The 27,510-nt window shown below is 48.5% G+C and overlaps 1 protein-coding gene across 1 annotated transcript in view; it reads left to right on the top strand.

Annotated features, from left to right (window-relative positions):
- LOC119971561 (lysosomal acid phosphatase-like) overlaps positions 1-27,510 on the top strand; it is a 153,603-nt gene that overhangs the window by 82,151 nt on the left and 43,942 nt on the right. The window contains exon 7 of the mRNA XM_038807253.1: positions 11,486-11,618. Coding sequence (XP_038663181.1) covers positions 11,486-11,618 — 133 coding nt within the window. The remainder of the gene's footprint in view (positions 1-11,485; positions 11,619-27,510) is intronic.

Here is a 27,510-nt window from a genome sequence, read left to right as displayed (position 1 = left end):
AAACAGAACCAGAGAGGATTAACAAAACCTTCAAGGCCTTCTACCAAGAGCTGTACACCTCAGAGCCCCCAACGGGGAAGGCTGGGATGAACCGGTTTCTTGACGGACTGAACATACCAGTTGTGGGAGAGGGCAGAAAACGGGATCTGGAAGCACCACTAGCACTGGGAGAGATCATGGAGAGCATTAGCTCCATGCAGGCGGGGAAGGCGCCGGGACCGGACGGATTCCCGGCGGACTTCTACAAAAAATTTGCGACAGCGCTGGCCCCGCACATGCGGGAGATGTTCACAGACTCGCTAGCTAGGGGCACGTTGCCACCCACGTTAGCACAGGCCTCAATCTCGCTGATACCTAAGAAAGACAAAGACCCAACGGAATGTGGGTCATACAGACCCATATCTCTGCTGAATGCAGACGCCAAAATACTGGCCAAAATCCTAGCCAAAAGGCTAGAAGACTGTGCACCTGAGGTGGTCACAGAGGACCAGACGGGCTTTGTCAAAGGTAGACAGCTGACCGCGAACATCAGGCGCCTGCTGAACGTGATAATGACCCCCTCCGGGGAGAGAACACAAGAGGTGATCGTCTCCCTGGACGCAGAAAAGGCCTTCGACAGAGTCGAATGGATATACCTCATAGAGGTACTGGAGCGGTTCGGGCTTGGAACAGGGTTCACAGCTTGGGTAAAGCTCCTGTACAACGCTCCCATGGCGAGTGTACAGACCAACAATACCAACTCCCAATACTTCCAGCTGCACAGGGGCACCAGACAAGGATGCCCACTGTCCCCGCTGCTGTTCGCACTAGCAATCGAACCGCTAGCAATCGCGCTCAGGGCAGCAAAAAATTGGAGGGGGATCCGAAGGGGAGGTAGAGAGCACAGAGTCTCACTCTATGCGGATGATCTGCTCCTCTATATCTCGGACCCACAAAGCAGCATGGACGGAATCATCGCGCTCCTGAAAGAGTTTGGAGCCTTCTCGGGCTACAAACTCAACATGAGCAAAAGTGAGATCTTCCCATTACACCCGCAAGGGGGGGGGGGGGGGGGGGGGGGGGGGGGGCAGCACTAAAGGGGCTGCCGTTCAAACAAGCCCGACATAAATTCCGCTACCTGGGGATCCAAATAGCCCATGACTGGAAAGGGATCCACAAATGGAACCTCACCAGCCTGACGGAGGAAGTTAAAAAGGACCTGCAAAGATGGAACACACTCCCGCTCTCCCTCGCGGGGAGAGTTCAGACGATCAAAATGAACGTACTGCCCAGGTTCCTCTTCCTGTTTAGATCCATTCCGATCTACATCCCCAAGGCCTTTTTCAAAGCGCTGGACAAACTCATCATGGCGTTCGTATGGGGGGGTAAAAATGCTAGGATCCCAAAGAAGGTCTTACAAAAAACAAAAACCAGGGGAGGGTTAGCCCTCCCGAATCTACAATTCTACCACTGGGCAGCAACAGCCGAGCGAGTAAGGGGATGGATCCAGGAGCCAGAAGCTGAGTGGGTGCGTGCGGAGGAGGCCTCCTGCATGGGACCTCCCTCCGGGCCCTCGCCACGGCAGCACTCCCATCCCCACCCAAAAAACACTCCAGCAGCCCAGTGGTGACAGCCACCCTCCAATCCTGGAACCAACTGCGGCAGCAACTTGGCCTGACCAAAATGTCGAACAGGGCTCCCATCTGCAACAACCATAGGTTCAACCAGCACTGACCGACGCCACCTTCAAAAGGTGGAGGCAGGACGGGGGGACACTGACAGTCAGGGACCTATACACGGACGACAGGATCGCAACACTGGACGAACTGACAGAGAAATTTCAGCTAGCTGGGGGGAACGAGCTACGGTACCTGCAGCTCAAAAACTTCCTACGAAAGGAGACAAGGACGTACCCACAACCGCCACGACAGACACTACTGGAAGACCTACTGGACGCAAGTATCCTAGAGAAAGGGAACTGTAGTGACATGTATGACCGACTGGTAGATAGGGACGACACCGTACTGGACGCAACAAGGAGGAAATGGGAGGACGACCTGGGGATGGAGATCGGGTGGGGACTCTGAAGCGAAGCACTGCATAGGGTCAACTCCACCTCCACGTGCGCAAGGCTCAGCCTGACGCAACTAAAAGTGGTACATAGAGCCCACTTAACAAGAACCCGTATGAGTAGGTTCTTCCCGGAGGTGGAAGACAGATGTGAACGGTGCCAAAGAGGCCCGGCCAACCACGCCCACATGTTCTGGTCCTGCCCCAGACTCGTGGAGTACTGGACAGCCTTCTTCGAGGTAATGTCCAAAGTGGTGGGAGTGAGGGTGGAGCCATGCCCGATAGTGGCGGTCTTCGGGGTTTCAGAACAGCCAGATCTATTCCTGGGGAGGAGGGCGGACGCCCTTGCCTTTGCCTCCCTGATCGCCCGCCGTAGAATCCTGTTTGGCTGGCGGTCAGCAGCACCGCCCAGAGCTGCGGACTGGCTGTCCGACCTCTCGGAATCTCTCCAAATGGAGAAAATCAAATTTGCCATCCGAGGGTCGGACGACGGCTTCCACAGAACGTGGGAGCCATTCATGCAACTGTTCCGGGACCTATTTGTGGCCAATGTACAAGAGGAAGAATAGTCGGGGGAAGGTAGCGGGAGGGGGGGGGGGGGCTACAGGTTCGTTACGGGGGTTCGATGGCTAGCTAAGGCCCAAAACCAAGCTAAATAAACATGTTGAGGGGGGGGGGGGGGCGCAGTTACTACTACGAAGATGCTTACCTGTAAATATGTATGTTAATTTTTGCGTGTTTGTTTTTGTTTGTTTTTTTTTTCTCTCTCCTAACAATTTGTAATTTGTTCAATATAAAATACGAAAACTGAATAAAAACATTTATAAAAAAAAAAGAATAAATGCTTCACAGCTCCAGGGTCCCAGGTTCGATTCCCGGCTGGGTCACTGTCTGTGCGGAGTCTGCACGTCCTCCCCGTGTGTGCGTGGGTTTCAAAGATGTGCGGGTTAGGTGGATCGGCCATGCTAAATTGCCCGTAGTGTCCTAAAAAGTAAGGTTGGGGGGGGGGGGGGGGGGGGGGGGGGGTTGTTGGGTTACGGGGATAGGGTGGATACGTGGGTTTGAGTAGGGTGATCATTGCTCGGCACAACATCGAGGGCCGAAGGGCCTGTTCTGTGCTGTACTGTTCTATGTTCTATGTTCTACCAATGCAGGCTGCAAAACAAAGACTTGAATCTGCAAGCTCACTGAAAGCATGCAAACAGCCATCATCTAAAATAAAGACGCTTCCCTTTCACTTAAGTGTTTTTTACCCGTTTCCATCCTTCTGTGTTTGCTTGTCTTATGCTTGTGTGTGTAGAGGGTGAGGGCAAGTTAAAGTGGAAGTTGGGTATTGGTTAATAGCTAACCAACTGCATCATATTTCATTATAGTTATTTTCATAAATAAACAGTTTACATTTACAAACCTGGTGTTGTATCTGTCCAATTTAGATATTTTCAACCAGTTTACTTAAAGGGTTTACCTAGGTGTCTTTACTATCAAGAAGAACAAAGGACAACACAAGTATAAATTCAACCAACTTTATTAAACACACAATATTAACCGATAAATTAACCCACAAATATAATTCAAGAAATAGGGCAGCACGGGTAGCATTGTGGATAGCACAATTGCTTCACAGCTCCAGGGTCCCAGGTTCGATTCCCGGCTTGGGTCACTGCCTGTGCGGAGTCTGCACGTTCTCCATGAGCTGATGCAGACTTGATGGGCCGAATGCCCTCCTTCCGCACTGTAAATTCTATGATCTGTGATTAAAACACCCAAGATTCGATTATACTACCTGCAAAGGTGGCTTGGTTTAACTGTGGATCCAATTCTTTCCCTGGTCCATCGTCATAAAGGTGAGACTCGCTGGCAGCTTCTTCATTCCTTCCTGGTCCATCTGGATGGTCAAGGTCACCCCCCACGTCAAGTCTTCGCTGCTGATGTCCATCGGGTGTCTATTTTATCCCCCTCCCTTCACGCCCACTTGCCATTTCCTCTGGCTTTCTGCCAATGAGGACTCGAGAGGGGGTCTCAGCATCTAAGGTCACATTGATGATCATTGGACAGGACACCTGAGCTTGCCCCAGGTGTCCATCTCTGGTGTGTGATCGGCCCGTAGCCCTTTACCAAATAAGGTAACAACGGGACCTCTGGGCGCCCGAGATTCTGGCTCAATCTGGGCTACTGACAATAGACCTGAGGCGCCGGCTGGGGGGCAGGGGGCGCTATGGGGGGGGGGGCTGTCGAAGTCGGCGGTCGGTGCAGGGCCGGGAGCGTCGGTAGAAGGGGGGGGTCGGTGGGAAAAAAGTCGGGGTCGGTGGGAGAGCCAGCGGGTGCCAGGTCTCGCAGGGAGACTGTATCCTGCCTGCCGTCGGGGTGCTCGACGTAGGCATATTGAGGGTTTGCGTGCAGCAGGTGGACCCTCTTGACTATTGGATCCGTTTTATGGCTCCTCACGTGCCTCCGGAGTAGGACTGGACCCGAAGTTGTCAGCCAGGGTGGAAGCGAGACCCCAGAGATGGACTTCCTGGGGAAGACAAACAAACTATTGTGAGGGGTCTCATTCGTGGCCGTACAGAGGAGCGACCTAATGGAGTGCAGGGCATCGGGTAGGACTTCCTGCCAGCGGGCGATAGGGAGACTCCTTGACCGTAGGGCTAGGAGGACAGCCTTCCAAACTGTCGCATTCTCCCTCTCCACTTGCCCGTTTCCCCGCGGGTTATAGCTCGTCGTCCTGCTCGAGGCGATGCCCTTGCTGAGCAGGTACCGATGCAGCTCATCGCTCATGAATGATGTACCCCGGTCGCTGTGAATATAAGCGGGGAAACCAAACAGAGTGAAGATGCTGCGCAGTGCCTTGATCACGGAGGCCGAGGTAGTATTGGGGCAGGGGACAGCAAAAGGGAAGCGGGAGAATTCGTCAATGACGGTGAGGAAATAGATGTTGCGGTTGTTGGACGGGAGAGGCCCTTTGAAGTCCACGCTTAGTCGCTCAAAGGGCCCAGAGGCCTTTATCAAGCGGGCCTTGTCTGGTCGATAGAATTGTGGTTTGCATTCCGCACAGATCTGGCATGCCTTCGTCACGGCCTTGACCTCTCCTGTGGAGTAGGGCAGGTTGCGGGACTTGATGAAGTGGGTAAGCCGGGTGACCCCGGGTGGCAGAGGTCATCGTGGATGGCTCTCAGGCGGTCCAATTGCGCGTTGGCGCACGTGCCGCGAGACAGGGCATCTGGGGACTCGTTGAGCTTCCCCGGGCGATATTTAATATCGTACGTATAGGTGGAGAGCTCTATTCTCCACCTCAGAATTTTGTCGTTCTTTATTTTGCCCCGTTGTGCGTTATCGAACATAAAGGCGACCGACCATTGGTCGGTGATGAGGGTGAACCTCCTACCAGCTAGGTAGTGCCTCCAGTGTCGCACGGCCTCCACTATGGCTTGTGCCTCCTTCTCGACTGCAGAGTGCCGAATTTCCAAGGCATTGAGGGTTCGGGAGAAGAACGCTACCAGTCTGCCCGCTTGGTTGAGGGTAGCAGCCAGGGCGACGTCTGATGCATCGCTTTCTATTTGGAAGGGAATGGCTTTGTCCACCGCGTGCATGGCGGCCTTGATGATGCCGGCCTTGATACGGTCGAAAGCCGACTGGGCCTCATCCGTCAGAGGAAAAACCGTGGTCTTAATGAGTGGCCGGGCTTTGTCCGCATATCTGGGGACCCACTGGGCGTAATAGGAGAAAAGCCCCAAGCACAGTTTGAGTGCCTTGAGGCTACGGGGGAGGGGGAGTTCCTTAAGGGGACGCATGCGGTCGGGGTCCTGGCCTAGGACCCCGTTCTCCACGACGTAGCCGAGGATGGCGAGCCGGGTTGTGTGGAACACGCATTTCTCTTTGTTGTACGTGAGGTTGAGGGCCCGGCAGTCTGGAGGAACTTCCTCAGGTTTGCGTCGTGATCCTGCTGGTCATGGCCGCAGATGGTGACGTTGTCCAAGTACGGGAAGGTCGCCCGTAAGCCGTACTGGTCCACCATTTGATCCATCGCCCTCTGGAAAACGGAGACTCCGTTTTTAACACCAAAGGGTACCCTGAGGAAGTGAAACAGCCGACCGGCTGCTTCAAAAGCCGTGTAGGGGCGGTCCTCTGAGCGAATAGGGAGTTGATGGTAGGCCGATTTGAGGTCAACCGTGGAGAATACCCGATACTGGGCGATTTGAGTCACCATTTCAGCTATTCGGGGAAGTGGGTAAGCATCGAGTTGTGTGAAGGGTTTACTGTCTGGCTATAATCCACTACCATTCGTTGCTTTTCCCCGGAGCGGACTACCAATACTTGGGCCCTCCAAGGGCTGTTGCTGGCCTCTATGACCCCCTCTTTTAGTAGCCGCTGAACCTCTGACTTGATAAAAGTCATGTCTTGGGTACTGTACCGGCGACTCTTGGTGGCGATGGGCTTACAGGCGGGACTGAGGTTCGCGAAGAGGCGGGGTGGCGCAACTTTGAGTGTCGCCAGGCTGCAGACTGTGAGTGGGGGCAGGGTTCCGCCGAACTTCAGTGTCAGGCTCCGGTGGCTGCACTGAAAGTCGAGGCCGAGCAGCAGGGGGGCGCAGAGTTGAGGAAAGATGTAAAGTTTAAAACGGGAGTATTTCGCGCCTTGAATTGCGAGGTCAGCGACACAATATCCCGTGATTTGAACCAAATGGGACCCTGAGGCGAGGGCGATAGTTCGGGAGGCGGGACAGGGCCTTACCGTGTCTGGGTGGATAAAGCTCTCCGTGCTCCCGGAGTCGAATAGGCACGGAGTGTCGTGGCCGTTGATTCGCACCCGCATCATTAAGTTTCGCAGGTGTTTCGGCCGCGATTGATCGAGTGTGATTGCTCCTAGTTGCAGGCCGTCAGAGTCGAACTCACAAAATGGCCGCCCGGAGTCACAAGATGGCTGCCGCCGCCGGTCGCACGTGTCGGGTTTCGAAGATGGCCACCGCCAAGATGGTCGCTCCCATGACTCGCACGAGATCCATGACGCGTCGGAAGTGGGCGTGCCCGGCCGCAGCGCGGCCGCGTTGCGGGGTCTGTGAGGCCGGGAGTTTGATTTCTGGGCCTGATTTGTGGCCTTTAGGCCCAGCCAGGCAGACTTTCGCGAAGTGCCCTTTCTTCCCGCAGTCGTTGCAGATCGCGGATCGGGCCGGGCAACGCTGACGTGGGTGCTGGCCTTGCCCACAGAAATAGCACGGAGAGCCCCCGGAGTGAGTGGATCGTCGCGTGGCACAGGCCTGTAGCGTGGCCGAGTCTGGAGGGGATCGAGAGGGGTTCGTAAGGTCCGCGGAGTGCGTACGGAGGTTATGGTGGGCCGTTTCGAGAGAAGAGGCGAGCGTTACCGTGCCTTGGAGATCCTTCGCCCCGTCTTCTAGGAGCCGTTGCCGGCTGTACGAGGACCTGATGCCAGACACAAGGGCGTCGCGGATATGTAAGTTCCTGTGTTCTTCTGCCGTCACTGCTTTGTGGTCACAGTTCCTCGCGAGCACGGTGAGTCTTTCCACGAACTCGTCCAGCGTTTCCCCGGAACGCTGGCTGCAGGATGAGAGCAAATGTCTGGTGTGTACCTCGTTAGTAGTTTTTATGAAGCGTTTCTTCAATATTTCGATCGCCGCCTCATAGGTTGTAGCGGTTTCGATCATGGCGGAGAGTCGGTGGCTCACCCGGCCATGTAGTAAGCGCAGCTTGCGAGTGCTGTCGACATCAGTCGTTGAGGAGTCCAGATAGTCCTCGAAACATCGGAACCAATGTTTAAAAATTTCCGGGGCTTCCAGCGACCTGGCGACCAGGGTGAGTTTCTCAGTTTTAGAGCGCTGTCCATCTTGATGTGTCTGTATATTAAATTGAGGCACTCTCAATTACGACGCGAAAGTGAGGTCAGTAATCAAAGGCTTTAATATTCAGAGAACAGGACTGCATCCGAGAGAAGTGTGCTCGCAAAATGGAGTCTCATCTTATATCCTGTTTCCAGGGGGCGTAGCCAGAGGCGGAGTCCCCCAGGGTTCCAAGCCTCTTAAAGGGGCAAGGTATTAAAGGTAAATACCGATCATCACAAGACCAGTGCATATCAATTGGAACGATATCACTTGATGGGAGATTGATAGGGTGGTTCAGACATGCTCTGGCATTTTGTCTGAGTTTCAGTGTATTTGAATTCGGCCAAGTCCAACTTCCCATTAGGCCATTCGTTGAACCTAACTGGGACCGTGGCGCTGTGAAGCCACAGTGCTACCCACTGTGCTACCATGCTGTTAGGTATTTAGGGTAATGGAGATAAGGTCGGAAAGTGGACTTTGAGAGTGTTAGTTTAGCTATAATCTTAATAAATGGCAGGACAGGCTCGAAGGGCTGAATGGCCTTATTTTTGTATTTCCTGTCATCTTTACTCTTTTTTGCTCTCCTCATCTCGCTGACCCTGCCCCTCCCCACTCAATCATCCTCTTGTTCTACTTTCCCTTCCCTCTTGATCCCCCTCTCACTTCCTCTTCCCCTCACTCCCCCTCCCACCTGTTCTTCTCGCTCCCCCTCCCACCTGTTCTTCTCGCTACCCCTTCTCCTTCCTACTCCCCTTCTCCTTATCACTCCCACTCCTCTCTGATCCCCCACTTTCCCCTTGTCACTCCCACTCCTCTCTGATCCCCCACTTTCCCCTTGTCACTCCCACTCCTCTCTGATCCCCCACTTTCCCCTTGTCACTCCCACTCCTCTCTGATCCCCCACTTTCCCCTTGTCACTCCCACTCCTCTCTGATCCCCCACTTTCCCCTTGTCACTCCCACTCCTCTCTGATCCCCCACTTTCCCCTTGTCACTCCCACTCCTCTCTGATCCCCCACTTTCCCCTTGTCACTCCCACTCCTCTCTGATCCCCCACTTTCCCCTTGTCACTCCCACTCCTCTCTGATCCCCCACTTTTCCCTTGTCACTCCCACTCCCCTCTGATCCCCCACTTTCCCCTTGTCACTCCCACTCCTCTCTGATCCCCCACTTTTCCCTTGTCATTCAAGCTTCTCCATTGCTCCCAATTTCTCACCGTTTTGCCTTCCTCCCTGTACCCCCCCCCCCCCCTTTCCTCATGATTATGTTCAGCCAAACACTGCTCCCCTAACCCTCACTTAGGCTTGTCCTTCTCTTATTTAACTTCTTTGGGAAGTAGTGGCAGGTGTGTGGAATTAATCCATCCCTCACATTTACCCCGTGTCGCGTCTTTTCGTCCGACGTCACTTCGTCCAACGACACTTTGTCCACGTCTTTTGGTCCAACGTCTTTTTGTCCAATTATCCAATTACAAATTAACTCCGTATAAAACCATTTAATTGATAAAATGCAAGTACAATACAGCAAGTGAATTTAATTGCTAAAATGCAAGTAATTGATAAAATGCAAGTAAAATGCAAGTTGAAAAATGCAGTTAAAAAATCTAAAAATGCAGTTAAAAAATCTAAAAGTTTACTAATTACTTAAAATTCCCGAAATTACTTAAAATTGATGTAAATTGTAAGCAACATTCCTCAAGAAATCAATTTTTGTTGTAGAATCATATTCAACGACCAATCTTTTGAGGCGTTCAGTTATTTTCTTATATCGCGTACATGAAGTCGACTGATCTCCCCGAAGAATTTGAGCCTTTTTGCCTATTATGAACCCTTCCTCTTCCTTCAGAGTTTTGATTAACCTCCAGATATTCAAATGAGCTCCACCCACCGAACGCTTTATCGCAGAATGAAACCCCTCAGCAGCATTATTTGTTCTCGGTTGATCTTGTAGAACACGCTGATTAACATTCCATACAGCTGTCGGGAATGTACGTGTTTCTCTCCTTCGTCTGGCACCACGTCCTCTCACAATGCCTATGTAAGTCAAGTCGAAGTAAACGATGAATTCAGCAGGTATTTCTTCATCGTCTATCAAATCTTCATAAGCCTCTTCGACATCTTCAACGGGGAGGAAAGCTAATGCTGAAAAACATCGAATTTTAAGACAGAATTCAGAGTCTGTATTGTATTTTTCTTTGAGGCCTAAATCGGTAATTTTTCGAAACACAGATTGGCTCAAATGAAACAAACATGCCACGACAGATGAATTAAGGAATGATGAATTAATTGCCTTGTGAACTGCAACTTCGAAATCTGCCATGATATCAATCGGATCTGCATTAGGTTGCATAATTTTCAATTGGTCAAAGAATAATTCGTATGTCTGCTTTCTTTTATTCGGCAGTAATGCAAAGACCCGTGGAAAACTGCTTCCTTTAACTTGTACATGAATGCAGAACAGTTGAAACCACTGTTGTGGCACAATCTTGAATGTCCCATCGCATGCCCAATGACGATATGATGCTAAATCCTGAAGAGCACTTTCTGATGCGAATACTAGTAAGCGCTGTTGATCCTCGGCGCCCGAATCGTATCTCAGAAACTGTTCGCCATTGTCAAGTTTACAATATTTGTCAGGTATTTCAAAACCGTGTCTAGCCGCTGGATTAGCGGGAAATCCAGAATTTTTTTGTCGGCACCTTTGAATAGTCCTTGAGACAACGGGCAACCTAGGGAGTTGAGAGCAGGTATTTTCTGATAGCTGCGTAAACTTGGCCGCTAGTATGGTACGCGAACTTGCTGCTATGTTTTCCACTGCTTCATGCTTTATTTCTGCAACTGCTTTTCTAGCATTTAACGAATCAACATCAGCTGGATGAAGGTGCTCATTAGAGAAATAAATAATTTTCGGCTCATTGTTTTCTGTTACCGTGTGAATCCGCACTGAACATAGCCTTCTTTTCTCACATCTCCAGTATTCTTTTCCTAGGTTTGGACTGCTCGAATGAAAATCGTAGATATAGTTATTTCCATCAGCTACCTTCCGTTTACTTTTCGTTGACACAATGAACTTTGCCATTACGGGATGGGCGAATTAAGAAAGAGAACGATAATATCTATCCTTTAACGAGGCTCGTTAAAGGAAAGAGAACGAAAATAACTATCCTTTAACGAGGCTCGTTAAAGGAAAGAGACCGGTAATAAAAATCCTTTATTGCATATTATACCTTGCTATGTGCATTAGAGAAGATTTCTATTTACAAAAAGTTAATGTGGGGAGTGGAGTGGAGTGCTACTAAGCAAGTTACAAAAAGTCAAGTTGCAAAAAGTCTTTGACAAAAAAATCATCCGACAAAAAAACGTAACAAGTCACAAAAAGTCTTTGACGAAAAAAATCATCGGACAAAAAGACATTGGACCAAAAGACGTGCGGACAAAAAGACGTTGGACCAAAAGACGTGGACGAAGTGTCGTTGGACGAAATGACGTCGGACGAAAAGACATAGCACCCATTTACCCACCCCCTGATGCCAGAATGTGTTTAAACATGAGTTCCCCACCTCTGGATTTCCAGAAAGTTAACTTGTATTTTTGTCTAACCTTTGCAGAAAATTCACAACTTCTCTCTGCCTGCCTGGGTGACACCAGAAGTGATGGCTCGCCTGCAAGAACTCAACGAGCTGGGCATAGAAGCCCTCTTCAGCCTACGTGAAAGACGAATGAAATCGCGGCTGCAAGGGGGTAAGTGAGGGCAGATGATAAAGCCTGGGGACTGCAAAGGCAAAGGAGGAAAGCGGAATTGGAAGCTGTGAGCTGATGCAGTGGCAAAGCTGTAGGACCTTTGCAGGTATCAGGAAAGTGCCACTCGCCTATCATCCTAACCAAGCTGGCAGCTAGATACCATCTCTGTGCCCATGTCAGTGCCTCTCTGAGATCAACAGTAATGGGGGGGGGGGGGGGGGGGAGTCACAAACCTCTGACCCCCTTTCTTTCCCAACACACAGCTGCTGACATTAGGAGCTGCAGCTTCCTCCACCATAAAGGGAAGATGTCAGATTTTGGATTTTTTGAATTTCCTTTTGGGGGGATGCAAGATTGAATTATGATGCAAAGTTCTTTATGAATACGTTTGTATTGGCTTGAACAAGAAAGTCATAAGCCGCAGGCATTGAGTTTGCTGATAGAGTGTGATGGAATAGGCTGGGAGGCACGGCACGGTGGCACTGTGGTTAGCACTGCTGCCTCACAGCGCCAGGGATCAGGGTTCGATTCCCAGCTTGGGTCACTGTCTGTGCGGAGTCTGCACATTCTCCCAATGTCTGCGAGGGTTTCCTCCAGTTGCTCTGGTTTCCTCCCACAGTCCAAAAATGTGCGGGTTAGGTGGATTGGCCAGGCTAAATTATCCGCTAGTGTCCAAAGATGTGCAGTTTGGGTTATGGGGATAGGGCAGAGAGTGGGCCTAGGTAGGGTGCTCTTTCAGAGGGTTGGTGCATTCTCAATGGGCCGAATGGCCTCCTTCTGCACTGTAGGGATTCTATGATTCACTGTCTTCCCTTGTTTCCCCTTCTCCTCTCTCCCTACCTCTGCATTCTCTAGACTCCTGATTTCATCCCACCCCACCAAGACATCTTCACCCACTTGGTAATTTCAATCTCCATCTCTATTCCCCCTCTTCCCTGATTTCACTATTCCAAAATATCTCCCTCCATCCAATCTATCTGATCCATAATTACAGGAACTCCCTTGACCTTGCCACCATCTACAGCTTCTATCTTTCCACAGCCTTGATCACCAACAAGATATCCTCATCATTCCCGTCAATCCCTTCCAACTCCACTGTACTCAATACTTGCCCTTGGGGTTAATGGTGCATTCTCTATGGCAGTGTTTCTGCCAATCAGAATCCTCTTAATAATATAATAATCGCTTATAGTCACAAGTAGACTTCGATTAAGTTACTGTGAAAAGCCCCAAGTCGCTACATTCTGCCGCCTGTTCGGCGAGGCCGGTACGGGAATTGAACCCGCGCTGCTGGCATTGTTCTGCACTACAAGCCCACTGTGCTAAACCAGCCCCATGTCAACCAATCAGAGCTCTCTTCTCATGCAGTATAAACTGTTGTTCCTTGTAGAAGCGGTTTCAAGACCTGTGTATTGAGTCAGTTTCCACGTGGGGTTATTCCCTGTGGCTCAACTCAGTACAGAGGGGAACACATACAACAACCTGGATAAAGTTGGCTTATTTAATCAAGCTTGTTACGTGTACACGGAGAGCAGACTGGAAATCGGCCAAGGCCTGTTCTACCTAACAAAGACCCAAACACAGTAATTACGCAACTTTCAAAAATCAATTGCTCTTTCATAACCTCAATCCCTTCACTTATCTCCACAATGTCAAGGGCGTTCAGTTCCACCATGTCTCTCTGTTGCCGCTTACATATTTTCCATCAACTCCCGTCCAAAATCCCCCTCTCCAAGGCTACAACAATAGACTGGTAAGTGTAGATTGGCGACATCAATCATAACTCTTACATGTCCATATCCTGATATGATGATACGTATCTAATTCATCATCGTCACTGATTCATCAGTGAGGGTCAGAACTAACCCGTGTCCCACAGTGTGGCTAGTGATATGCTCATCACATTCAGGCTTTAGGGCTGTCCTTGGACTCATGGTTGTAATCGAGCCAGAGCTCGCCGGTGTCACAGTGATGATGGTAGGCTTTGGCCTGGTCCCCACCCATACCCTGTGGAGTCCTTGCTTCCTACAATATCCCACCCGATTCTCGGACTCCTACGCTGACTGGATGCCTACCTCACTTCCCCGATACAAACTGTTAATCTATCACATATCATGTCATGATTGTCAGTACGGTTAGGTGCCTGGCAGGGATCCATACAGTGAATTACCAGACGGTCCTCCATAACTTACTAGTTCACAATTGGGTGAATTGGGCCATTGATGGCATGCAGCGTTCCCCGATCGGTCATTTTAAAAACAATGTCATCCTGCCTGGGGGCAAAGGTCCTGCGCCCCAGCCTTCCGTATCACCTGTAACTCCCATGATCCTGGGTTCCCAACTGATATAGGGCCCAGGTATTTCGGAATTGCACGTAATTCGTATAAGCCGCCCCACAGGGACATATAGAGTCCTGTTTGTGTATACATCTTGAGTGTCATCATAATAAAAACCTGTACCACTCCTCCCCTTTGCATCTTTCATAACATTAACAGCATCCCGACACACCCGTGTGACATTAGTATACATGCAATCACTGGACTTGGGTGGCTGTCTGTTTGGCATTTACACGTTTTCCCCGTGTCTGTGTGGGTTTCCTCCGGGTGTACCGGTTTCATCCCACAGCCCAAAAATGTGCATGTTTGGTGGATTGGCCATGATCAATTGCCTCTTCGTGTGCAAAGATGGGCAGGTTAGGTGGAGTTACAGGGATAGGATGGGGGAGTTATCCTACGTCATATTTCTATCAGGCTACAATGTCTCTTGTAATTTGGCCATATTTCCCAGAAAACCTAGGGCCAGGGCTTAACCCTTCTCCCAGGCCTTGCCTGCCACCACCACCATGTTATTCTTCAGAGTTACCCAAGATCTATCCTTGGCCTCACCCTGTCCTTCACTTGTGTGCTGGAGCACTAACTATGTCCTTATCTCTGACCACCACACCTAAGGGTCCTGCCAATGTCCCTTGTTTCCCGCCCTGCTTGGCTGAATCCCAGTGTTGGAAAAGCAGGAATTTCCTCCACTTAAATATGGGAAAGACTGAAGCCATTGTCTTTAACCCTGACTGTTCTCTCGCCACCAATGCCATCTCTCTCCCTGACCATTGTCTGAGGCTTGGCCACGCTAGTCACAACCTAATGTCCGATTTTGTTTTCACCCCCCACTGAACTGAGGTTCTGGCACCATCACCTACCCATTAAAAAGACCTGGGGCTGGATTCTCCGCCCCGCCACGCCACATTTCTGCCCCGACCGGCTGGCGGGATTCTCCATTACGCCGGCCGGTCAATGGGGTTTCCCATTGTGGGGCAGGCCCACGCCGTCGGGAAACCCCCGGGCGCCGGCATGACAGAGAATCATGGCCCTCAAGTCTGTACCTCCATAACTTTACCATGATCAGCCTTGCTTCAACTTATCAGTTGCATAATTGCTCAACCGTGCTGTACCTAAGGTGAGCAGTTTTTCAGTCATTTTAAGGTTGTTTATTAAGACGCAGCAGTTTGGATACAGTGCATGAGCTAAATAGGCAGGAATGGTATCATAGATTATCATAGAATTTACAGTGCAGAAGGAGGCCATTCGGCCCATCGAGTCTCCACCGGCTCTTGCAAAGAGCACCCTACCCAAGGTCAACACCTCCACCTTATCCCCATAACCCAACCCAACACTAAGGGCAATTTTGGACACTAAGGGCAATTTATCATGGCCAATCCACCTAACCTGCACATCTTTGTGACTGTGGGAGGAAACCGGAGCACCCGGAGGAAGCCCACGCACACACGGGGAGGATGTGCAGACTCCGCACAGACAGTGACCCAAGCCGGAATCGAACCTGGGACCCTGGAGCTGTGAAGCGATTGTGCTATCCACAATGCTACCGTATGCGATCTATGAGAGGGTCGCCAATTCCTGAGGGCGACGGATGGTTGGCACAGTGTGTGTTATACTCAGTAGGATGTTATGGCAGTGTTCTGCACTCTGGTCAAAGTGTTAGGTCATTCTTTCCCAGGGCTACCCCCATCTTTATTTTAAACAACATGGGGAAGTCTGATGAGGAATGCCCCCCCCCATCTCTGAGGACTGCATTCCCCTACCCCCCCCCCCCCCCCCCCCCGCCCCCCATCACTGTCCCTGAACACGGGGTAAGCTACCAGCTACGAGAAATAACGTTTATTTACCAATGTCAATCAAACATTCAGACCCTTCTGACCAATGAATGTCAAACAGGTACCTCAGGTGTCGTGGTGGTCACCTCCCCCACCTGTCCGTCACTTTGGTTTGAGGTCACGTTTTAATTTACCTTATTTGCTAGATAAATGTGGGTATGTGGGGTGCCAAAAGCCTACCTATTATTGGCTTTTCAACAAAATATAAATATACAAAATATCAAAAGGACAACCAAAAAGCAACAAAGGACCATCACAACAACCCGCCCAATAACTCCTCTGACACTGACCCCCTACCACCCAAAAGCTCCCCCCCCCCCCCCCCCCCCCCTCACTGACCCCGCAATCCTCCTTGAAGAAACCAATGAACAGTTTCCACCTCCAGGTGAACCCCTCTGCACACTCTGTAGAACAAACTTGATCTTCTCTCCCCGCAGGAATTCTGCTAGGTCACTCACCCACACCCTGCCTTCAGCGGCACCGAGTTCCGCCAACATAATAAAACCTGCCTCCGGGCCACCAGGAAGGCGAAGGCCAAGACATCGGCCTTCCTCCACCCCTGCACTCCCGGGCCTTCCGACACTTCCGGACTCGGGACTATCCTCACCCCAGAACCTCTGACATCACATCCGCGAAACCCTGCCAGAACCCCCTCATAAGTTCATAAGATGTAGGAGCAGAATTAGTCCATTCGGCCCATCGAGTCTGCTCCACCATTCCATCATGGCTGATATGTCCCTCATCTGCTACCAACAATGTTACAGACCAAGAGCTGGATTGCAAAATCAGCCAGAGCATCTCCTCCCTAGAACACATGACTGAGGAGCGGGAATAGGTAATTTAACCTCCCGAGCCTAAAACCATATCATGCCTTCAATGTGATCATGGCTGATCCCACCCTGACCTCAACTCCACCATCCTGTCCATTCTTGATGATCCTTCAACCCATTACCAATTAAAAATCTGTTCTTGGACATGCCCAGAACATATGGACATGATTTCCCCCCCGTGCATCGCCAACACCTCCTATCCTCCACCTCACCAAAAAACATGCTCATCATCGCCACCGTCATAGGGAGAGAAAATTAATGTTGTGCCAACTAATTCCATTAACGTTCAATACAAGTTTAAAAAATATATAATTTCTTACAGCTCCTCCTTTTTGAGAAGGAAACATCCTTATTGGCATGCCTTAACTATTATTTACCTAACATAGTTATTTCTAAAATACAAGCTGCTTCCCTCATTACTTGATTATACATCGTAGATAACACACAAACACTATTTAAATAACATGATCACGGTTGACTTGGATTGACATTCCCCACCTGGAGGCCACCACGATGAAATCCCTTCATCATTTTTAAAACATAAAAACTCATTTCCCTAATTATTATTCTTTTGCAGAGATTCATATTTAGGCTGTTAGCATATTATATACAGAGGTAAAAGATTCTCCAGTTCTCCCTTCATCATGTGTCTAATTCTTAAGTATTTTTTTCCTTTGGGCTTCCAATATCCCAATGCAAAAAAGTCTTTTTACTTCAATTTTACTCATTCTGACCATTACCATCTTCAGTGTCTAAAAGTCAGTTCCCCGACAGAGTGTGTATCAGTACCTTGCTAATTTAAAAATGTTTTATTCTATTTAACCACATCATGTGACATTGTTTGTCAGGGAGCTGGGCATGCCTGCGAGCTATTCTTCAGTTCAACTTCACCATGCACTCCCGCATGCTAGTTACTTCACACGGAACAAATCACTTCTGCACAATTATCCGTGCCCCAACTCCTTTGTTTATTTCCTGACAAAGCTATGTATATCACTCCATCCGATAAGCCTTCCTGACTGCCAGGAAATCTTTTCAAAAGATCAATGGAGTTCTCTGTCTCAAGATGGCTGTTGACTAGCAGTTGATGTGGTGTATATGGATTTCAGTAGGTTGATAAGGTTCCCCACGGTAGGCTATTGCAGAAAATACAGAGGCATGGGATTCAGGGTGAATAAGCAGTTTGGATCTGAAATTGGCTAGCTGATAGAAGACAAAGAGTGGTGGTTGATGGGAAATATTCTGACTGGTGTCCAGATACTAGTGATGTGCCACAAGGATCTGTTTTGGGGCCGTTGCTGTTTGTCATTTTTATAAATGACCTGGAGGAGGGTGTAGAAGGATGGGTGAGTAAATTTGCAGATGACACTAAAGTCGGTGGAGTTGTGGACAGTGCAGAAGGATGTTACAAGTTACAGAGGGACATAGATAAGCTGCAGAGCTGGGCTGACAGGTGGCAAATGGAGTTTAATGCAGAAAAGTGTGAGGTGATTCATTTTGGAAGGAATAACAGAAAGGCAGAGTACTATGCTAATGGTAAGATTCTTGGTAGTGTGGACGAGCAGAGAGATCTCGGTGTCCATGTCCATAGATCCCTGAAAGTTTCCACCCAGGTTGAAAGGGTTGTTAAGAAGGCGTACGGTGTGTTAGCTTTTATTGGTAGAGGAATTGAGTTTCGGAGCCATGAGGTCATGTTGCAGTTGTACAAAGCTCTGGTGCGGCCGCATTTGGAGTATTGTGTGCAGTTCTGGTCGCCACATTATAGGAAGGATGTGGAAGCATTGGAAAGGGTACAGAGGAGATTTACAAGAATGTTGCCTGGTATGGAGGGAAGATCATATGAGGAAAGGCTGAAGGACTTGAGGCTGTTTTCGTTAGAGAGAAGAAGGTTAAGAGGTGACTTAATTGAGGCATACAAGATGATCAGAGGATTAGATAGGGTGGACAGTGAGAGCCTTTTTCCTCGGATGGTGATGTCCAGCACGAGGGGACATAGCTTTAAATTGAGGGGAGATAGATATAGGACAGATGTCAGAGGTAGGTTTTTTACTCAGAGAGTAGTAAGGGCGTGGAATGCCCTGCCTGCAACAGTAGTGGACTCGCCAACACTAAACGCATTCAAATGGTCATTGGATAGGCATATGGACGATAAGGAATAGTGTAGAGGGACTTTAGAGGGGTTTCACAGGACGGCGCAACATCGTGGGCCGAAGGGCCTGTACTGCGCTGTAATGTTCTGTGTTCTATGTTCTAGATCTTTGCTGATCCTCCCCTGCACAGTTCCAATGTCAGTAACTTCGCTTAAAAAGGCCGTAGGCAAGGACACAAATATTTGCAACAGAAAGCTGGCAATTTATTAGCCTCATCTACAATTTCCTTTCACTAGAACATACATCTAGAACATTGAACATAGAAAAATACAGCACCAAAACAGTTTGATGTTGTGCCGAACTTTTATCCTAGATTAAGAACAAATTAATCTACACCCCATCATTCTACTGTAATCCATGTACCTATCCAATAGCCGCTTGAAGGTCCCTAATGTTTCCGACTCAACTACTTCCACAGGCAGTGCATTCTATGCCTCCACTACTCTCTGGGTAAAGAACCTACCTCTGACATCCCCTCTATATCTTCCACCATTCACCTTAAATTTATGTCCCCTTGTAATGGTTTGTTCCACCCAGGGAAAAAGTCTCTCACTGTCTACTCTATTTATTCCCCTGATCATCTTATAAACCTCTATCAAGTCGTCCCTCATCCTTCTCCGTTCTAATGAGAAAAGGCCTAGCACCCTCAACCTTTCCTCGTAAGACCTACTCTCCATTCCAGGAAACATCCTGGTAAATCTCCTTTGCACTTTTCCAAAGCTTCCACATCCTTCCTAAAATGAGGCAACCAGAACTGCACACACTACTCCAAATGTCGCCTTACCAAGGTTTTGTACAGCTGCATCATCACCTCACGTCTCTTAACTTCAATCCTTCTGCTAATGAATGCTAGCACACCATAGGCCTTCTTCACAGCTCTATCTGCTTAAATGGCAACTTTCTAAGATCTACGAACATAGACCCCAAGATCTCTCTGCTCCTCCACATTGCCAAGAACCCTACCGTTAACCCTGTATTCCTCATTCATATTTGTCCTTCCAAAATGGACAATCTCACACTTTTCAGGGTTAAACTCCATCTGCCACTTCTCAGCCCAGCTCTGCATCCTATCTATGTCTCTTTGCAGCCGACAACAGCCCTCCTCACTATCCACAACTCCACCAATCTTCGTATCGCCTGCAAATTTACTGACTCATCCTTCAACCCCCTCATCCAAGTCAATCATGAAAATCACAAACAGCAGAGGACCCAGAACTGTTCCCTGTGGTATGCCACTGGTAACTGGGCCCCAGGCTGAATATTTGCCATCCACCACCACTCTAACTTCTATCGGTTAGCCAGTTCGTTATCCAACTGGCCAAATTACCCACTACCCATGCCTCCTTACTTTCTGCAATAGCCTACCATGGGGAACCTTATCAAATGCCTTACTAAAATCCATGTATACCACATGCACTGCTTTACCTTCATCCATGTGCTTGGTCACCTCCTCAAAGAATTCAGTAAGACTTGTGAGGTAAGACCTACTCCTCACAAATCCGTGCTGACTATCCCTAATCAAGCAGTGTCTTTCCAGATTCTCAGAAATCCTATCCCTCAGTTCCCTTTCCATTACTTTGCCGCCGAAGTAAGACTAACTGGCCTGTAATTCCCAGGGTTATCCCTATTCTTTTTTTGAACAGGGGCATGACATTCGCCACTCTCCAATCCCCTGGTACCACCCCTGTTGACAGTGAGGACGAAAAGATCAATGCCAACGGCTCTGCAATTTCATCTCTCGCTTCCCATAGAATCCTTGGATATATCCCGTCAGGCCCGGGGGACTTGTCTATCCTCAAGTTTTTCAAAATGCCCAACACATCTTCCTTCCTAACAAGTATCTCCTCGAGCTTACCAGTCTGTTTCACACTGTCCTCTCTAACAATATGGCCCCTTTCATTCGTAAATACGGAAGAAAAGTACTCGTTCAAGACGTCTCCTATCTCTTCTGATTCAATACACAATCTCCCGCTACTGTCCTTGATCGGACCCATCCTCGCCCTAGTCATTCTCATATTTCTCACATATGCGTAAAAGGCCTTGGGGTTTTCCTTGATTTTACCCGCCAAAGATTTTTCATGCCCTCTCTTAGCTCCCCTAATCCCTTTCTTCAGTTCCCTCCTGGCTATCTTGTATCCCTCAAGCCCCCTGTCTGAACCTTGTTTCCTCAGAATCCTTCTTCCTCTTAACAAGGCATTCAACCTCTCTTGTCACCCGTGGTTCCCTCACTCGACCATCTCTTCCCTGCCTGACAGGGACACATAGTATCTATTCCTTGAACAAGTTCCACATTTCAATTGTGTGCTTCCCTGACAGCCGATGCTCCCAACTTATGCACTTCAATTCTTGTCTGACAGCATCGTATTTACCCTTTCCCCAATTGTAAACCTTGCCCTGTTGCACGCACCTATCCCTCTCCATTATTAAAGTGAAAGTCACAGAATTGTGGTCACTACCTCCAAAATGCTCCCCCACTAACAAATCTATCACCTGCCCTGGTTCATTACCAAGTACCAAATCCAATATGGCCTCCCCTCTGGTCGGACAATCTATATATTGTGTTGGAAAAGCTTCCTGGACACACTGCACAAACACCACCCCATCCAAACTATTTGATCTAAAGAGTTTCCACTCAATATTTGGGAAGTTGAAGTCACCCATGACTACTATCCTGTGACTTCTGCACCTTTCCAAAATCTGTTTCCCAATCTGTTCTGCCACGTCTCTGCTGCTACTGAGGGGCCTATAGAAAACTCCCAACAAGGTGACTGCTCCTTTCCTATTTCTGACTTCAACCCATATTACCTCAGTAGGCAGATCCTCCTCAATCTGAATTCTGCAGCTGTTGTACTATCTCTAATTAATAATGCAACCCTCCCACCTCTATCACCACCCTCCCTAATCTTATTGAAACATCTATAACTAGGAACCTCCAACAACCATTTCTGCCCCTCTTCTATCCAAGTTTTCGTGATGGCCACCACATCGTAGTCCTAAGTACTGATCCATGCCTTAAGTTCACCCACCTTATTCCTGATGCTTCTTGCATTAAAGTATACACACTTCAACCCATCTCCGTGCCTGCAAGTACTCTCCTTTGTCAGTATTACCTTCCCCACTGCCTCACTACACGTTTTGACGTCCTGAACATCGGCTACCTGAGTTGCTGGCCTGCAAGTCCGGTTCCCATTCCCCTGCCAAATTAGTTTAAACCCCCCCCCCGAAGAGTACTAGAAATCCTCCCGCCCAGGATATTAGTGCCCCTCTGGTTCGGATGCAACCTGTCCTGCTTGTACAGGTCCCACCTTCCCCAGAATGCGCTCCAATTATCCAAATACCTGAAGCCCTCCCTCCTACACCATTCCTGCAGCCACGTGTTCAACTGCACTCTCTCCCTATTGCTAGCCTTGCTATCACGTGGCACCGGCAACAAACCAGAGATGAGAACTCTGTCTGTCCTCGCCTTTAACTTCCAGCCTAACTCCCTAAACTCGTTTATTACGTCCACATATCTTTTCCTACATACGTCATTGGTACGAATGTGCACCATGACTTCTGGCTGCTCGCCCTCACCCTTAAGGATCCTGAAGACACGATCCAAGACATCCCTGGCCCTGGCACCCGGGAGGCAACATACCTTCCGGGAGTCTCGCTCGCGCCCACAGAATCTCCTATCCCCCTAACCATTCAGTTTCCTATCACTGTTGCTTTTCTATTTCCCCCCCCCCCCCCCCCCCCCCCCCTTCCCTTCTGAGCCCCAGAGCCAGATTCAGTGCCAGAGACCTGGCCGCTAGGGCCTTCCCCTAGTAGATCATCCCCCCCAACAGCATCCAAAATGGTATACATGTTTTGAAGGGGAACGGCCACGAGGGATCCCTGCACTGTCTGCCTGTTCATTTTCTTTCCCTTGACTGTAACCCAGCTACTCTTGAGAATGTGTGCTCCCACCCACCATGACAAGTCACCATTCACACCTGAGACCTACATGAAACCGTGTTGCAGTCCCATTAATGGTGTTGTGGACGATGGTCCAGCTGGATTGTTCCTCCCCCTGCCTCATCGTCCGCACTGCCAGTGGGTTTTCACGCCTGGACTAACGTGATGTGCAAATGTCGGACATACCTACAAGAAGGCCTGGGCCAGCGCTCGGAGATTGAAAAGGACGATGGAGACTTCCAGTGACCAGACTCCTGGACACCACATGCAGCTATGGGGGCAGTGAAACATCTATTAAGTGGACCATCTTACTTCAAAATCTTCTTCTTTAACCATGAGATAAATTGATGTCCGGGTACCTTTTGAATGTGGCACCCTGATTGGCGGGGTGCAAGCCATCCAGCCCACTCAAACGTGCAAGACCTTGGGGAAAACATCCAACTGCATAATTAATTAGACCATCATCGTGGATATGGCGCAGATTCCCCCTGGCCTCTGCAGCACAGAGCTCATCCCCGTTCCCACCTCTGACTCAGGACTCAGTCCCGATATGGAAAATTCTGCTCCAAATCTCTTATTTTATTTCTGCAGATAAGTTATTGAATTTGTAAGACCTCTAGGTCCCTTGTGGTGGTATCCGTATGTGTGTGACCCAGGAAACCCATTGAACAAAATCAAATCCATTGTGGCTCTACTTGGGAGCCCAAAGTGTCAATAATGTTCAATCATAGATCAAAGAATTTACAGTGCAGAAGGAGGCCATTCGACCCATCGAGTCTACACCGGCCCCTGAAAGAGCACTCTACCTAAGCCCACACCTCCACCCTATCCCCGTAACCCAGCAACCCCACCTAACCGTTGAACACTGCAAGGCAATTTATTATGGCCAATCCACCTAATTTTGGACTAATCTTTGGACTGTGGAAGGAAACCGGAGCACCCGGAGGAAACCCACGCAGACACGGGAAGAACGTGCAGACTCCGCACAGTGACCCCTGCCGGGAATCGAACCCAGGTCCCTGGTGCTGTGAAGCAACAGCGCTAACCACTGTGCTACCGTGCCGCCCCTGCAAACTTAAAAAAACACACAAGTAGTCTGGTGAATTTTAAGCAGCTGTCTGTATTTTCAAGAGGCCGAGCAGAGCATTCTCATATGCATGGAATTGTGTCACTTTACCTCATTTTGAATTTTGTCAACCAAAAAAAAACTCCATTGTAAACTGTGTTGTTTTCAGTTCAGATCACCCAAGATCATTCCTTTGGTACAACCAGGAATCTAAGTCTAAAAGAGTTAAAGAGGGACACCAACAATCTGTACAAACATCCTGCTGTCCCCATGATTTGTTGGTGTTCAAATCTGTGGTGGCTATCAGCAAGCAGCACTTGAATTTCCTTTTCAGCTGTTATAAGTATAGTTTTCCATAGAAACCCGACAGTGAAGAAGGAAGCCATTCGGCCCATCGAATCTGTACCAACCTTCTGAAAGAGGATCCTACCCTCGGCCTACTTCCACCCTTTCCTGTAACCCAACCTAACCTACGCATCTTTGGACCTTTTGCTTAAAGGAATTTCCCGACGTAGTTACTGTGGGTCTGAGTTGGTTCACAATCTGCCCCATGTCCTTCGGGAAACCACTGCTCACAGATGGCTGCTGGCTTCTGCTGCCCTGCCCTGTGTACTTTCAACTGGGTGAGGCATCTCCCTCACTATCCATTTGGGAACTCCATTGATCTCCCTTTAAATGTGGAAATAAGGTTTCTGCAAACCCTTATCTTTGTCGTTGAAACAATTTGACTCCCCTTTGGCTCTTCAGTGGGGCAGCTCCCTCACAGCCTGACTTCCTGCTTTGGAACTTCCCTTGTCCTTCTTTAACCCTGAAAAGAAAATGTTTGCCAACCTGATTACTGAGTCACTCCCTTCATCTTTTTTAAATCCCTTGGGTCCTTCCTTGACCTCTTCTAATTCTAGTGACCTGGACTCAGCCTGTTGTGTCTCCTGTGACTTGCCCTAAACCACTTCAACTCTTACGGCTTCCAATGTTTGATCTCGTTTGTTCCTTGTACAACATATCTATCATCTGCCTTGTGATCCCAAAGTGTCTGGTTGTGTAGGAAAGCAGTATTCTCATGCTAGCCATCACATTTCTTTGGTAACTTATTGACCTGTGTAGAGATCCCAGACCAGACCCCAACATTTGTTAGAATACTGGACCAGAACCCCCAAACAATTTTTGTTAATTTGTTAAAGTGTGAGAAAAGGATACTTCTCTCCAGGAATGATTCCACTGACCAATAGATATCTGTTATATTAAAACAAACTTTATTGTTAACACAGGATTAAACACATTAACATTTCAGAAAATAGCTTTTCAATTAACAGTTAAACATATCTTAAAATAAAAGGAAACCTTTTTTTGCTACTAATTTATACTTTCTCTATCTCCAATTATGCAAAGTTCGCACAAACAGGGTTACTTGGTCCCCTTGGATAGAGATTTCTTGGAAAGACTGTTTGAAGAGAGAGTAAGAGAGATTCTTTCAGGAAAAAAAGATCGCAATGCAGATTTTGGATAGGTGCGGTAGTCACAGGGTAGTTGTCATGGGTGACTTTAACTTTCCAAATATTGATTAGAACCACTATAATTTGAATAGTTTGGATGGGGCTGTTTTTATCCAGTGTGTGCAGGAGGGTTTCCTCACGCAATATGTGGAGAGATCGACAAGAGATGTGGCCACATTGGATTTGATACTGGGTAATGAACCAGGCCAAGTGTTAGATTTGGTTGTGGGAGAGCGCTTTGGAGATAGTGACCACAATTCGGTGACTTTCACTATTGCAATGGAGAGGGATAGGAACATACGGCAGGGCAAGGTTTATAACTGGGGGAAGGGTAATTACGAGGCGATTAGGCAAGAATTGGGGAGCATAAGATGGAAACAGGAACTGTCATGGATAGGCACAGTTGAGATGTGGTGCTTGTTCAAGGAGCAAATACTGCGTGTCCTTGATATGTATGTCCCTGACAGGCAGGGAGGAAATGGTCGAATGAGGGGACCATGGTTTACAAAAGAGGTTGAATGTATTGTCAAGACGAAGAAGTGGGCTTATGTAAGGATGAGAAAACAAGGTTCAGTTAGGGCTCTTGAGGGGTACAAGATAGCTAGGAAGGAGCTCAAGAAAGGGCTTAGAAGAGCTATGAGGGGGCATGAGAAGTCGTTGGCGGGTAGGATCAAGGATAATCAAGGCTTTTTACACTTATGTGAGGAATAAAAGAATGACCAAGGTGAAGTTACGGTCGGTCAAGGACAGTAGTGGGAACGTGTGCATGGAGTCTGAAGATTTAGGAGGGGCCCTAAATGAATACTTTTCTTCAGTGTTCACAAAGGAGAGGGGCCATGTTGTTGAGGAGGATAGTGCGATACAGGATGGTAGGCTGGAGGAGGTAGATATTCGGAAGGAAGATGTGTTATAAATTTTGAGATCCCTGAGGATAGATAAGTCCCCTGGCCTGATGGAATATATCCTAGGATTCTTTGGGAGGCGAGGGATGAGATTGCAGAGCCTTTGGCTTTGATCTTTATGTCCTCATTGTCTACAGGAATAGTGCCAGAAGACTGGAGAGAGGCAAATGGTGTTCCCTTGTTCAAAAAAGGAATAGGTATAACCCTGGGAATTATAGGCCGGTTAGTCTCACTTCGGTCATAGGTAAATTATTGGAAAGGGTCCTGAGGGATAGGATTTATGAACATTTGGAAAGATACAGCTTAATCCGGGACAGTCAGCACAGATTTGTGAGGTGTAAGTCTTGCCTCACAAGTTTGATTGTATTCTTTGAGGAGGTAACTAAGTACATAGATGAAGGTAGAGCAGTTAATGTCGTATACATGGATTTTAGTAAGGCGTTTGATAAAGTGCCCCATGGTCGGCTCATGCAGAAAGTAAGGAGGCATGGCATAGAGGGAAATTTGGCCGATTGAATCAGTAACTGGCTATCACATAGAAGACAGAGGGTGATGGTAGATGGTAAATTTTCATCCTGGAGCCCAGTCTCCAGCGGTGTACCACAGGGATCAGTGCTGGGTCCTCTGCTATTTGTGATTTTTATCAATGACTTGGATGATGGAGTTGAAAGTTGGGTCAGTAAATTTGCTGATGACACCAAGATTGGTGTAGTAGTGGATAATGTGGAGGGATGTTGTAGGCTGCAAAGAGACATTGATAGGATGCAGAGCTGGGCTGAAAAGTGGCAGATGGAATTTAACCCTGATAAGTGTGAGGTGATTCATTTTGATAGGACAAATATGAATGCGGATTACAGGGTTAACGGCAGGGTTCTGAAGAATGTGGAGGAGCAGAGAGATCTCGGAGTTCATGTCCATAGATCTCTGAAAGTTGCCACCCAAGTGGATAGAGCCGTGAAGAAAGCCTATAGTGTATGAGCATTTATTAACAGGGGGATTGAGTTTAAGATCCATGAGGTTATACTGCAACTGTACAAGACCTTGGTTAGACCACATTTGGAGTATTGTGTGCAGTTCTGGTCACCTCATTATAGGAAGGATGTGGAAGCATTGGAAAGGGTGCAAAGGAGATTTACCAGGATGCTGCCTGGATTGGAGGGTAGGTCTTATGAGGAAAGGTTGAGGGAGCTAGGGCTATTCTCATTGGAGCGAAGGAGGATGAGAGGTGACTTAATTGAGGTGTATAAGATGATGAGAGGGATAGATAGAGTGTACGTTCAGCAACTTTTTCCTCGGGTGGATGTAGCTGTTACAAGGGGCATAACTATAAGGTTCATGGTGGAAGATATA

The sequence above is a fragment of the Scyliorhinus canicula genome, chromosome 9 (assembly GCF_902713615.1).
Source record: "Scyliorhinus canicula chromosome 9, sScyCan1.1, whole genome shotgun sequence".
Taxonomy (NCBI): Eukaryota; Metazoa; Chordata; class Chondrichthyes; order Carcharhiniformes; family Scyliorhinidae; genus Scyliorhinus; species Scyliorhinus canicula.
The sequence above is the reverse complement of the archived record's forward strand: the minus strand, read 5'-3'. Positions and strand labels throughout refer to the sequence as shown.